General features: G+C 37.4%; 1 protein-coding gene across 24 annotated transcripts in view; it reads left to right on the top strand.

The window, feature by feature from the left end:
* Positions 1–14066, top strand: part of NCOA2 (nuclear receptor coactivator 2) — a 346666-nt gene that overhangs the window by 265451 nt on the left and 67149 nt on the right. For all 24 annotated transcript variants that reach the window (XM_072604810.1, XM_072604824.1, XM_072604819.1 and 21 more), the window contains one exon: positions 9140–9243. In XM_072604810.1, the coding sequence (XP_072460911.1) occupies positions 9140–9243 (104 nt within the window). The remainder of the gene's footprint in view (positions 1–9139; positions 9244–14066) is intronic.

Genomic DNA, 14066 nt, shown 5'->3' with positions numbered 1-14066 from the left:
TTGATGAGAATTTATTAGAGGGTAGAATCTGTTCTGCTGAGGGGAATCATGGAACAGTACTTGAAAAAGCTAACTTTTGAAGTAGGCATTGAGGCATGGGATAGCATTTCAAGTAGTGGAAGATACGGGGATGGTATTTTTAGAAGTAAGCATGAACAAAATGCAGAATGTGTTCAGGGGACCACAAATAGATTGTTTGGTTCAAGCATTGGATATAAATATTGAAGAAGACTAGACTGAGTTTAGTTTGGAACCTAAAGTTTTGGGATCTATGGCAGTTTGTGAATGCCAGACCAAGTAACTGAGAATTCATGAGTCAATTGGTAGCTGACTTGATCCAGGCAATGATTTGATCAGACTTATGCCTTGGGGAAATTACTCTGACAGTGATTTGTGGGTAGGGAAGTGAAATCTATTGTGAGATCATTGTAGCATTTCAGGAAAGAGGGCCTAAACCTGGGGTGATGGCAATATGAATAAAAGAAGCAAGGATGACTGTGAAAGATATTACAGTGGTAGAAACAGTAATATTTGTTAGCCAGTTGAATATTAGAAATGAAGGAGAGTTAAAATGATTATATCATTTAAAAAATGAAGTTTACAAAAGGTACATAATTTTTCATGTATAATAATATGATTCCTTAAAGAATATGATAGAACAGTTCCAGAATGGTCAATATCAATATTAGATAACACAACAAGAAAAACTTACAATATACTTACATATCAACATATAATATTGGAATTTTAATTGAGGAACCTGATTTCTCATTTTCTAAGTAGTAACTAAATGAGTTTCCATTGTGACAAAAAACTGCAGTTTGTTGTTCCTTCCCCATAGTATTGCCAAGAAAGAGCTGTGTGTTTCTGTACCCTTAGAAAATCACTCCTCTTCCCTTGGCCTTAGTTTCTTAATCTATAGAATGAAGGGATCATAACAAACAATACCTTAGATATTTTGAAGTTTTATTGTTCTGATTTAAAAAAAACAAACCACAGAATAATAACATTTCTGCAGTGCACAATCATGGACTCTGGTTGCTTTTCAGTCAGGCCTACGGTGCCTCTCTCAATATCTGTTCAGTTGAAGTATTACAGATCTTGATCCAGTCTTGGGGACCCTGGACTTCCATACATTTCCCTAACCTTCCTGTCCATGCTGCTTATCAAGGCTATTCACTTTAGACCTTATAAACTTAATAAATTTCACTGGAGCCCATTAATTCACATGATCTTCCAATCTCTCCCCTGGGAAGAAAGAGGAATAAATTGTATTACATCTAGAATTTATTATGTAAAACCTGATGAACACAAGTGAGTAGGACATTACCCTATATTTACAGGATTAATTTTGTGAAAATTTAGAGGTCTGTGTATGGAGATCTTTTAATATTATCATAATTATTAATTTGTAGAATATTACCTCATGAGCTTAGTTTTACTCCTGGCAAGTTATAAGATCATAAAAATCTGTCCAGTGCATAAGGAAAATTCAGATTAAAAAAGCTAAAAGAAATGTAATGCTGCAGGACAATATTGCAGATAGAATGACTATAAATTGTAGAATAATATCAAAGTAAAATAAAACATCCTACTTAACATCAAAGATAATTTTTTTTCATTGAGGCCTATGACTCTGTTGGTGTAGGAAACTCTCATAGAGGAAACTTCATCTCTGCCAGTGCAGATCAACAATGTCTGTAATCCTAACTTGTTAAAAAATTACTAAAAAAATTTAAAAAAAAAGAAAGAAAATTACTTTGGGTTAAGTGACTTGCTCCGGATCACATAGCAAGTGGAGAGATAGGCCTAAGCATTGAGTGGCCTTCAAAACTACCTGTCCATGTTAGACCATTCTGCTTCTCTCAGCAGTAATATTTAAATTTATTAAAAAAACATTAGAGTGTTCATTATTGACTTTTTTCAGTAGGGCAGATTATTATAACTCTTTCCTAAATTGTCTAAAAGACTTTTAAGTGTTCATTAAAATCCTGATAGACTTTGTAGAATTATTGCAGGAAGAATAGGCATCTTTACAGAAGGTGCCAAATATTTGCTTTATATAAAAATTTCATCTCTTTGGAACTAGTTTTACTACATTTTTTAAAAAAGGAATTTAAAGCATTTCTTATTAGTGTGATTTTTGGAAATTAAGTTTGCTTCATATTTTGAACGTTTTTTTTACTTAGAAATATACATATGTATACATATATATTTGTTTATCAAACATAAATTGCTACTTTGCAGAATTTTCAATTGTTTGAAATTTGTTTTTACTAAAGTAATTAATGCTGGTGGATTCAGGTGAGTATGTTTGTGTGTGTGTGTGTGTGTGTGTGTGTGTGTGTGTTTACAGAAACAACACTCACTCACCTGAATTTCGCAATAGAGAGAATCAGCCTTCTCTCTCCCCCACTCAAACCTCCTTCCCCTTCAATTGAGAACAAAAGGAAAAGAAAACCCGTTAAAAATGTGTGTGTATGTGTGTTTACACAAACAAAACATATATAGTCAAATAGAATGATTGAGTTCTGTGTGTATGTGTATCTCACTCTACATTCTGAATCCTTCACACCTCCTTTTGGAGGTGGTTAGCATGTTTCATTATTAGTCCTCTGGAATTGTGAAAGTTGTTTGCCTTTCCCATATTGTCATTGTTTAACTTGTTCTCCTGCTGTTCTCTTCACTTTATGTCAGTTCATATAAATCTCCCCAGGTATATCTGAAACCGTCTCCTTCATAATTACTTATAATGCAATAATATTCCATCATATTTGTATATCATAGTTTGTTCAGTCATTACCCAGTTTATGGGCATGTCCTCACATTCCCATTCTTTGCCACCCCAAAAAAAGAGCAATTAGTATTCAAATACCTTTACAATTTGTTTTTCTTAAGGATAATTTTATCCCTTAAACTACACTCCTACTGACTTCCCCTTCTCCCATTTTCCTGTTGAGTGTAAAATGGGCACACGCTGGAGAAGGAAATGGCAAACCACTTTAATGATATCTTTGCCAAGAAAACCTCATAGACTTTGTCATACAACTGAATAACAACTTCATTGAGAATTCATCAGAACATTTTAGTGCACTCACAATAATGTTCGTGTACATCATCAGGGAGTTAATGGGTTAGTTGTTTTTTAGGAGGGGAAAGGAGGGTTGAGTGAGATGTATTTTTGTACACAGGTGAATATATGTGTATTCTTCCCTTTCTTGAACAATTCAGTTTTGTAGACTGGTTTTCCCTTCTCCTGCTAGTATATTCTTCTTACCATCTCCCATTCTTCTCCTATGATCATCAGTATGTAACAGAACCACCCCCCGACCTTCTGTCTAATTAGATTCCCTTTCTCCCCTGATAACGATAGGGTTCAGTGTGGACACATACATTATCTTCCCATGTTAGATTGTAAGCAATTTCTCCTTCTATAGCTGTTTATCATTGTTCATTTTTATTTGTTTACATAGTGGTGGCTGCTAAGTCTTAACATGATCCTAGCTGGGGCTCTTGGTATTGGAATTCTTTCTTTCTGACTGCTCAGGTATCTTTTCTTTGACTTGAAAACTATGGGTTTTGATTATAACATTCCTGGAAGTTTTCTCTTAGGGATTTCTTTCAGAAGATGATCAGTGGCAAGATGGCAGAGTAGAAAGATGCACATACACATAGCTCCGAACCCACAACCCACAGAACGGCTACAGTAACTCACGGCGAATTCTGCACCCAGAAGCCACGGAATATTGGAGCGAGGGAGATTTCTGTTCCAGAGGGACCTGCAAACCTCTCGCGGGGGGTCGTTCGTGCTGCGGACTGGGCGCCGGGACTGGGAGCTGAGGGCAGCCCTGCCGCGGCCATGGCACCGAGAGGAAAAGATCCGAGCAGGCTTCGGGGATGGGATCTCCAGCAGCCACGCGGGTCCCTCCACCCACAGAGGGACCTGCAAACCTCTCGCAAAAGGTCCGTCGCACTGCAGACGCGGAGCCCAGCCCAGCCCAGACCTGCTGCGGCCACAGCACCAAGAGAAACAGACCCGAGCAGGCTTCAGGGACGGGATCTCCAGTGGCCACACAAGTCCCTCCACCCACAGGTGACGGGGGTCGGTGAGAGAGTCTCTTTGGCAGATCAAGAGGGGAGTGGGGTGCCCCCATGATTCGGGGCCCCCCCCCCAGAGGTAGAATCTGAGAGGCGGCTGCAGACCGGGGCTCCCCAAGGGGGCAGGAGCCTGGATCCATTGTAGAAGGTCTGTGCATAAACCCCCTGAGGGAACTGAGCCTGAGAGGCGGCCCTGCCCTGACCTGACCACCTGAACATAATCTCATGCTGAATAGCAGCCCTGCCCCCACCAAAAGCCCTAAGGCTGGAAGCAGCATTTGAATCTCAGTCCCCAAAGGCTGGCTGGGAGGATCAGGAGGTGAGGTGGGTGTGAGAAGAATATTCAGAGGTCAAGTCACTGGCTGGGAAAATGCCCAGAAAAGGGAAAAGAAATAAGACTATTGAAGGCTACTTTCTTGGAGAACAGGCATTTCCTCCCTTCCTTTCTGATGAGGAAGAATAATGCTTACCATCAGGCAAAGACACAGAAATCAAGGCTTCTGTGTTCCAGCCCACCCAATGGGCTCAGGCCATGGAAGAGCTCAAAAAGAATTTTGAAAATCAAGTTAGAGAGGTGGAAGAAAAACTGGGAAGAGAAATGAGAGAGATGAAAGAAAAGCATGAAAAGCAGATCAGCTCCCTGCTAAAGGAGAGCCAAAAAAATGTTGAAGAAATTAACACCTTGAAAACTAGCCTAATTCAATTGGCAAAAGAGGCTCAAAAAGCCAATGAGGAGAAGAATGCTTTCAAAAGCAGAATTAGCCAAATGGAACAGGAGATTCAAAAGCTCACTGAAGAAAATAGTTCTTTCAAAACTAGAATGGCACAGATGGAGGCTAAGGACTTTGCGAGAAAGTATGATATCACAGAACAAAGCGAGAAGAATGGAAAAATGGAAGATAATGTGAAATATCTCATTGGAAAAACAACTGACCTGGAAAATAGATTCAGGAGAGACAATTTAAAAATTTTGGGACTACCTGAAAGCCATGATCAAAAGAAGAGCCTAGACATCATCTTACATGAAATTATCAAGGAAAACTGCCCTGAGAGTCTAGAACCAGGGGGCAAAATAAATATTCAAGGAATCCACAGAACACCACATGAAAGAGATCCAAAAAGAGAAACTCCTAGGAACATTGTGGCCAAATTCCAGAGTTCCCAGGTCAAGGAGAAAATATTGCAAGCAGCTAGAAAGAAACAATTCAAGTATTGTGGAAATACAATCAGGATAACACAAGATCTAGCAGCCTCTACATTAAGGGATCAAAGGGCATGGAATAGGATATTTCAGAAATCAAAGGAACTAGGACTAAAACCAAGAATCACCTACTCAGCAAAACTGAGTATAATACTTCAGGAGAAAAAATGGTCTTTCAATGAAATAGAGGATTTTCAAGCATTCTTGATGAAAAGACCAGAGCTGAAAAGAAAATTTGACTTTCAAACACAAGAATGAAGAGAACCATGAAAAGGTGAACAGCAAAGAGAAGTCATAAGGGACTTACTAAAGTTGAACTGTTTACATTCCTACATGGAAAGACAATATTTGTAACTCTTGAAACATTTCAGTATCTGGGTACTGAGTGGGAGTACACACACACACATGCACACACGCACACATACATAGAGGCAGAGTGCACAGAGTGAATTGAAGAGGATGGGATCATATCTTAAAAAAAAATGAAATCAAGCAGTGAGAGAGAAATATATTGGGAGGAGAAAGGGAGAAATGGAATGGGGCAAATTATCTCTCATAAAAGAGGCAAGCAAAAGACTCATTAGTGGAGGAATTAAGAGGGGAGGTGAGAGAAAAACATGAGGTCTATCTCATCACATTCCACTAAAGGAAAGAATAAAATGCACACTCATTTTGGTAGGAAAACCTATCTCACAATATAGGAAAGTGGGGGACAAGGGGACAAGCAGGGTGGGGGGGATGACAGAAGGGAGGGCATGGGGAGGAGAATGCAATTCGAGGTCGACACTCATGGGGAGGGATAGGATCAAAAGAGAATAGAAGTAATGGGGGACAGGATAGGATGGAGGGAAATATAGTTAGTCCTATACAACACAACTATTATGGAAGTCATTTGCAAAACTACACAGATTTGGCCTATATTGAATTGCTTGCCTTCCAAAGGGAAGGGGTGGAGAGGGAGGGAGGTAAAGAAGTTGGAACTCAAAGTGTTAGGATCAACTGTCGAGTAATGTTCTTGCCACTAGGAAATAAGAAATACAGGTAAAGGGGTATAGAAAGCTATCTGGCCCTACAGGACAAAAGAGAAGTTGGAGACAAGGGCAGAGAGGGATGATAGAAGAGAAAGCAGATTGGTCATAGGGGCAATTAGAATGCTTGGTGTTTGGAGGGGGGAGGGGATAAAAGGGGAGAAAATTTGTAACCCAAAATTTTGTGAAAATGAATGTTAAAAGTTAAATAAAAAAAAAAAAGAAGATGATCAGTGAATTCTTTTTATTTCTATTTTGACTTCTGCTTTCTAGAACTCTGGAAAATTTTCTTCTAAGATTTTTCAAAATATGATGTTTGGGCTCATATTTTAGTCATGGTGTTTAGGTATTCACATGATTCTTAATTTTTTCTCCTTGATATATTTCCTAGTCAGTTGCTTTTGCTATGAAATGCCTCACATTCTCTTTCCTCTTTTTTTTTTTTCCATCTTTTGACTTTGTTTTGGTGTGTCTTATCTCATGGGGTCATTGACTTCTCTTTGAGCCATTCTTTTTTCAGAGATTTTGTTGCTGGAGCAAGATTCTATACTTGTTCTGCCAAAGTATTTTCAATTCTTGTGTAGCTCTCATTTCTTTTCCAATTTTTTCCTATAGTGCTTTCATTCAATTGACCAAAAAACATTTTAAACTCTTGCTTCATTTTTTCCAGAAATTCTAGTTGAATTTGTACCCAAGCTGTGTTTTTTTATGAGGCTTTGCATATAGATTATTTGCACTGATGCTCTTCTGGATTTGTGTTTTGAATGTGTACCTGTCACCCTAATAGATTTTTTTAATAGTTTGTCCATTTTTCCACTCTACTTTTTGGTTTTGAACTTGATTTAAGGATAACTTCTTTGTGTACTTCTGAAGGGAATGTGTAAGCTGATGCTGTTGCTACTTTCTTGTAATACTGCATCATTTTGTTCCAGGGTCTCAGAGACAACTCTGACTAGGCCCCACCAGCAAACTTGGGGCGTTCCCAAAGTGGTCTGACTGAGGGAAAACTCCAGCTGTATTCCCCTTGGTCTAAGCTCTGCACATCTTTGACCTGGGTTTGGACAAGAGTAAGCTGCTGCTGAATTCAGCCACTCAGTCAGTTACAGAGTGACAGACGTGAAGGTTTCCCTTTGGTCTGGAGTTCCTGACCTGGTTGTTTCTCGACAGTCTTCAGGGCCACGCTGCCACTACTGTTTTCTTCTGAACCTGTTGCTTTTTTTGGTACTCCACTCAGGTTCTTGGAGGGAAGTCCCATCTTCACTCTGCCCTGGATCTGTATCCTAGAACTGTACAGTATGGAATAAAACTGCCAGTTGGCACCTGGGTTTTCCCTGGGAAAGGTGTAGCACCTCTGCTTCAACAGTCTTCCTGAACCTTCTAGTTACCTAGGTTCTCAGCCTCAAAATTATTCTAGACCATTCCCTCCTTCTCCTCCATCAACCATCTTTTCCATATTCAATCCCTTGTTGGATCTTTTCAGTTTTCTCACATCTGTCCCCGTTTTTTAACTTACATAGTCACCACTCTGGTTTATACCCTCATGATTTCTTAACTATTACAGAAGCTTCCCAGTGGGTCTTATTGCTTTCAGTCCACAATATAATCTATTTTCTATACAACCGCTAAGTTGATACTCTGAAGTAAAGTTCTGATTATATCAACCTATTACTTAAGAACCTTCGATGGCTCCCTTTGCCTCAAAGATCAATTGTAAACTCCTCAGGTAGGCCCTTCAGAATATAAATCCATATTCTTGCCAAAATGACCTACCTGCTCATTCTTTTCGTGTCTCTCTCGGATTACCAAGCTTTCTTCATGGCTTGGTTCAGGTGACCCCTTCTAGGAAAGGTCTTTTATGATTCCCCTTGTTAATGTTCTCTTTTTCCTTCTTCCCAATTTTGTATTTACTTCTCTGTTTGCATATGTAAATGTTTCATCTTTGTCTTTTCATCCCCAGTTTCTAGCTTGGAGCCTGAAACGTAGTTGCTGTCTAATAGTACTTATTGAATAATTACAGTGACTGTTTGATTGACTATTTTTTTCTCAATAAAATAAAAATTTCAGATCAGAAAGGGAAAAGATTACTTTTTTTTTCATAATAACTCCCAGTTAGGGACCTAAGAAAGATGCACCTTTCCATGAGGTAGTAACAGAGAATTCTTCAAGTGTTTAGAAATGACAAGTCATTTGCTAGAATAAATAATAATAAATATTTATTTATTGTATAGATTATATAAATAAATCATTAGGGACTTGGCTTTGTCATAGGGGATCAGATCTCTTCCAAGTTGTTCTAAATGTGACTAGACATTAGGAAAAGAACATGTATTTTCAAGTGGCAACTAGTGTGTAAATTATGTACAGGTCATTTATCATTCCTAAATTACAATAGAAACGAAGGTGTAACACTTGTTTGCCTTTTAAATGTGACTCAGGCAAGTACTGTTCACTTCTAAACAACACATCTCCATTTTAGGTGCCTCTTAAGTAAATACTAATTGTGGCAGAATATATGTGTTTTTGTGATCTAAAAAGATTCCTATGAGGGACTATGTTGAAAGCTCCAAATTAGTTTTATTGGTAGCCTAAAATGGGATTTAAGTACCATAGTCCAAAAGTGAAAAGTTAATGCAGTAGCTCCACTTCTATTACACTTGTCCCAGTTCAGTGATGGTGATGATGTGCTTTTTTTTTTTTTTAATAACTGTCCGGATCCACAAGAGATTTGAAAAGTCATTATAGTAAAATATTCCTGTGTCATTTTATCTTTGAAAAAGAGTATTGTCATTTAATTCACCCATGTTTGTTGCAGAGAAAGCAGCAGCTGCCAATGTAGATGAAGTGCAGAAGTCTGATGTCTCATCTACAGGTCAAAGTGTTATTGACAAGGATGCACTTGGACCAATGATGCTTGAGGTAAAATATACAAATTTTGTTTCTGTTCTTTAATAACTTGAAGGTTATGTTGCTAAAATTTAATTTTCAGATGAAAAGAACTGAAGTAAAATATACACACTTAACTTTCTTTTGTCATTTAGTAACTTTAGTACTTTTGAAACCTTTGGAGCTGCTGGCCTATTTCTAGTAGTAGACAAATTTTTTTTAGAGTTTTTTTTCGGGGGGAAGGAGTTCTTTATTTTTAAGTAAATTGAAAAGCAGTATAAAGTAGTTCCATGGTTATCAGACTTTTTGGTTTTAGAACCCCTTGGTCCTCTTACAAATTATTGAGGACTCCTCAGAGAACATATGTTAATATGGGTTATAGTTATCAATATTTATCATATTAGAAAATAAAACATCCTAAAGGTATTATGAAAATAGTTATGACATCATGGACCCCCAAATCTCAGTACCGTGTGCATACTTCAAGAACAGCTAAATATAGTGAATAGAGGACTATCCTGGAAACCAGGAAGACTGAATTCAAGTCTTGCCAATAACATACACTACCTGCTTAATGAGACCATGAGTTACAAATGAAATATGAATGCTCATCTGTGTTTGTGGAGGGATTTTCCACATTGGGAACTCCCCCACACTCAGGAGCTCATAGTTATGGCCTCCCTAGTCCAAAGTCCCTGCCTCCATACCCCATGACCTTCCAGAAAACAAAAACCAAAACCAGCATGCATAGACCCTACAACAATAAAAGCACTGAATTATGGTATGTGGTTTGGTGGGGTTTTTTGGTTTTCTTTTTACATTTATTTGTTTTGGACTTGTACTGTTGTAGACTGTAAATTGTTTGGTTTTCATAGAAGCACCAAATTAGCATTTGTTTTGGAATTCCTCATTCAAAATGATTTTACGTTAACTGCAACTGTAGATGGTATTTTGATTAAAGTTTTCTCTCTTACATTTTCTGTATATATATATTATATTTGATTATATTCACATGTGTGGATATACTTATTGAAAAAATGTATTAAGGCAAAATTAAAGCAAAGCATTATGCTTATGTATAGTCCAGAAATTTTAACTTTGGAAGATACCATAAAAAGGTAAAAAATGAAATACCGAATATAAAAAACCTTCTTAGATAAGAATTATTGAAGCAGTATTTGATCTCAACTGCCTAATCTTTTTTTTTTTTATTTAGCTTTTAACATTTATTTTCACAAAATTTTGGGTTACAAATTTTCTCGCCTTTTATCCCCTCCCCCCCCCAAACCCAAGCATTCTAATTGCCCCTGTGACCAATCTGCTCTCTCTTCTATCCTCCCTTTCTGCCCTTGTCTCCGTCTTCTCTTTTGTCCTGTAGGGCCATCAACTGCCTAATCTTTATTAACATTAGGATTGTTCAATTAAAATCCCTTCCTATAAATCCTAAAACGTTATCTTCTCTATCATTAACTAATATAATATTAGTTAGCCTTTTAATAGCTTTGGGCTAGCTTTTCCAAAATTAAAATCAGCTTGAAATACAGGTCATCAGTGAGGTGATGAAAAAATACGAGTGTATCTGAAATAGAAGGCCGGACTAAATCATTTTGGAAATAGCGATTTGGATAGATAAATTTTGCCAATGTTCAAGAAAACATACATGGTTCATTTGATATGTAGGAAAAATTTTCCACTTCATTCTCATTTTTCCAGTTGGTTTATATAATGATTTTCATTTTTAGCTCTTAATTAGATAAGATTATTATATTATTTGGAAACAAAATCAGAGAATTTGAGTATCGTATCCAGTCCCCTCATTTGACAGATTAAGAAACTAAGGCTCACAGTGGTTAAACAACTTTTTTTCAAGATCTTAGTTAAACACAATTTGGTCTAAAATCCTTGAGAAAATAGTTTTCATAATATGTCTATTCAGTTTTTTCTTCTGAAGTATATTTCTCAGAAGCAGTATCTTAGAGTGATTTCTAGGAAGGGAGAAGAAATAAATACTTGAACCCCCTTTCCCTGATCAACAAAAACAGTACAGTAGTAAAGTCACCCTAACCTTCTTCATTAATCTCTTCATTGCCACTTTTTATATCTGCCTAAGTGCTGATAATTACTGTATAGTGGTGGATTTAAAAAAATATTTCAGAGATGAGTTAACTAACTTTGGAGATACTGTGTTTTGTAAAGTATTTTTTAAAGTTATATTAAATTGTCAGCTCTTGACTGTCATAACTTAGAGCTTTCTCTACAGCTTTACTTTTTTGAGAGGGTAGTTTACTGTTTACCACATCCTTTTTTAAAAAATAGTATTTTATTTTTCCCAATTACATGTGAAGATCGTTTGTTTTTTTATAAGATTTTGAATTCCAAATTTTTCTCCCACTCTCCCCTCATCCTCTCAAAGACTGCAAGTAATCTGATGTATTACCATATTCTTTAAACAAATAAAAGACATTTCCTGCCTAAGAAAAGAAGACATCTTTCCCCTGAACATCAGTCTCACATTGCCAACTGCCTATTGATGTTGCAAACTGGTTGTTCTGGAGGCCTCTTAAACTTTCTGTGTCCAACACATATTCGTTATCTTTCCCACCAATCCCCGCCGCTCCCCCCCCCGCCATCTTCCAAATTTATATTTTTCTGTCAAAGGCAATGTCATCCTTCTGGTTTCCCAGGTTCATAACTTGGTATTCTCCTCAGTTCTCACTCACCCTACCCACATTTAAAGTCAGTGGTCAGATGTTGCCATTTCATCATCTGGTACCTTGCATTGCATTGAGGTCCTCTCTCCCCTCTCTCCCCTCTCTCCTTTCATATCTGTCAACTTGCTTCAAGCCCTCATCACTTCTTACCTACACTACAGCAGCAGCCTCCAAATTGGTCTATCAACCTCATTCATTTCCCTCCCCATTTCAGTCCATCCTTCACAGAGCTGCCAAAGTATTAAGTGTAAGTCTGACCATTTAACTTCTTTTCTTAATATACTCCAGTGACTCTCTCTATTGCCTCTAAAATCAAATAAAATCAAATATGAATTAGTCTCTTTTTATCTTTTAAAGCCCCTCACAATGTATTCCCAACCTGTCTTTCCATCCTCATGATAGCTTACTCCTTTCTTCAGACTTTGTAATCTAGCTAAATTGACCTTTTCTGTTTTCATCACCCACAGTAATTGGGGCAGCTAGGTGCTACAGTGGATAGAGCACCAGTGCAGCTGTCAGGAGGACCTGAGTTCAAATCTTACCTCAGACACTTGGCACTCACTAGCTATGTGACCTTGAACAAGTCACTTAACCCCAATTGCCTCATTCAGGGTCATCTTCAGTCATCCTGATTAATATCTGGTCACTGGATTCAGATGGCTGTGGAGGAGAAGTGAGGCTGGTGACTTGCACAGCCCTTCCTCACTCAAAATAAAGTCAAGTACAGGTCATGTCATCATTTCTCTGATGGCACGGTCTTCTTTGGCAGTGAAGGACACACACACACACACACACACACACACACACACACACACACACACACACACAGAGTAATCCATCTTGTTTGCCTTTGCATACTGGCTATCCCACATGAGTACAGTGAGAGCTCTTTCCTCACTTTTACCTCATAGAATTCATCTCTTCCTTCAAGGTGAAAGTCAAGCACCACCTATTCCATGAAGACTTTGCTGTTCTTCCAGTTTCCAGTGCCCTTCCTCATTACCATGTACAAGATTACGTTTTATTTTTCTTTGTTAGTTCATATCTGCTTTTATATATACGTGTCTCTTCCAATAAAATGTTCCTTGGGGAGAAATGATCATTTTCGTTGTTTTGTATCTTTATTACCAGAATCTTGCCCATATAGTAGGGTGCTTAATAATGATTGTCTCTTGATTGGTAGACTGACCATAAGACTGTAAGTCAAGTCTTATTAGAGTTTAGTTCATTTATTATATAAATCATATTTCAAGATTATAATTTCCATTATCATATAAAGTCAAGTCAGGTTTTTTTATTTTTATCTTTTTTATTTTTTATTTTATTTACTTATTTTTTGCTATTTCACAACACTCTTCTGAGAATTTCATCAAGCACCTATTGTGCCAGGGGTTCCTTGCAGAGTAAGTTTAAAAGCTAATGCTTGACTCCTGTGACTTATGATTTAAATTTAAATCTTTTCCCATGTTTACATGTCATAAATTGAACAGAGAAAAGACTTGTTCTTCGTGAGCTATTCCCAGGCATAGATGCACAATCATGCTTGCATCATTAGCATTGTTGTTGCTAAGCAACAAAACTGAACGTCAGCAGTATTTTTCTTAGGGGAGTATCTTTAGTGAGCTTTTAAAAACACATGCTGTTTCAGGAAATAAGACTGTTTCTTTCAAGTAAACTACAGTATTTCAGTTGTGAAAACCTTTTGGGTAGATGTCTGTAGCAATAATAATGAAAAGGATATTTGGCATGTGCCTAGCCAGTTTTCCTCTATGTATGCTCCTTATTCTCCATGTCACACATAAAGACATTCCACTCATTAAGTCTCTATCTTCTCTGTTGGCTACTCTGAAATGTAGCAAGCTGAATTGCCATTTCTATCTTCCATATGCTATTTCCCTATAGATCCACTCCAAGTAATAAGGAATATTAGCACAAAGCTCCCCAGTTCCCAGACCTAAGGGTACATAATTTTTAGGCACACTAGGATTCATACCATGTTTAGACAATGTTGCTCATAACTGTGTCAGCAGTTTTCCATGTTGAATAGTTCGCAAGTACGAATACCCCATAAAAAAAGGTAAATTTTCCAACCACTTCTTACTATAATTCATCATGAATATTTTTCAAACTATGGCACATATATGA

Source organism: Notamacropus eugenii, chromosome 4, assembly GCF_028372415.1.
Source record: "Notamacropus eugenii isolate mMacEug1 chromosome 4, mMacEug1.pri_v2, whole genome shotgun sequence".
Taxonomy (NCBI): Eukaryota; Metazoa; Chordata; class Mammalia; order Diprotodontia; family Macropodidae; genus Notamacropus; species Notamacropus eugenii.
This window is presented reverse-complemented; position numbering and strand designations above follow the sequence as displayed.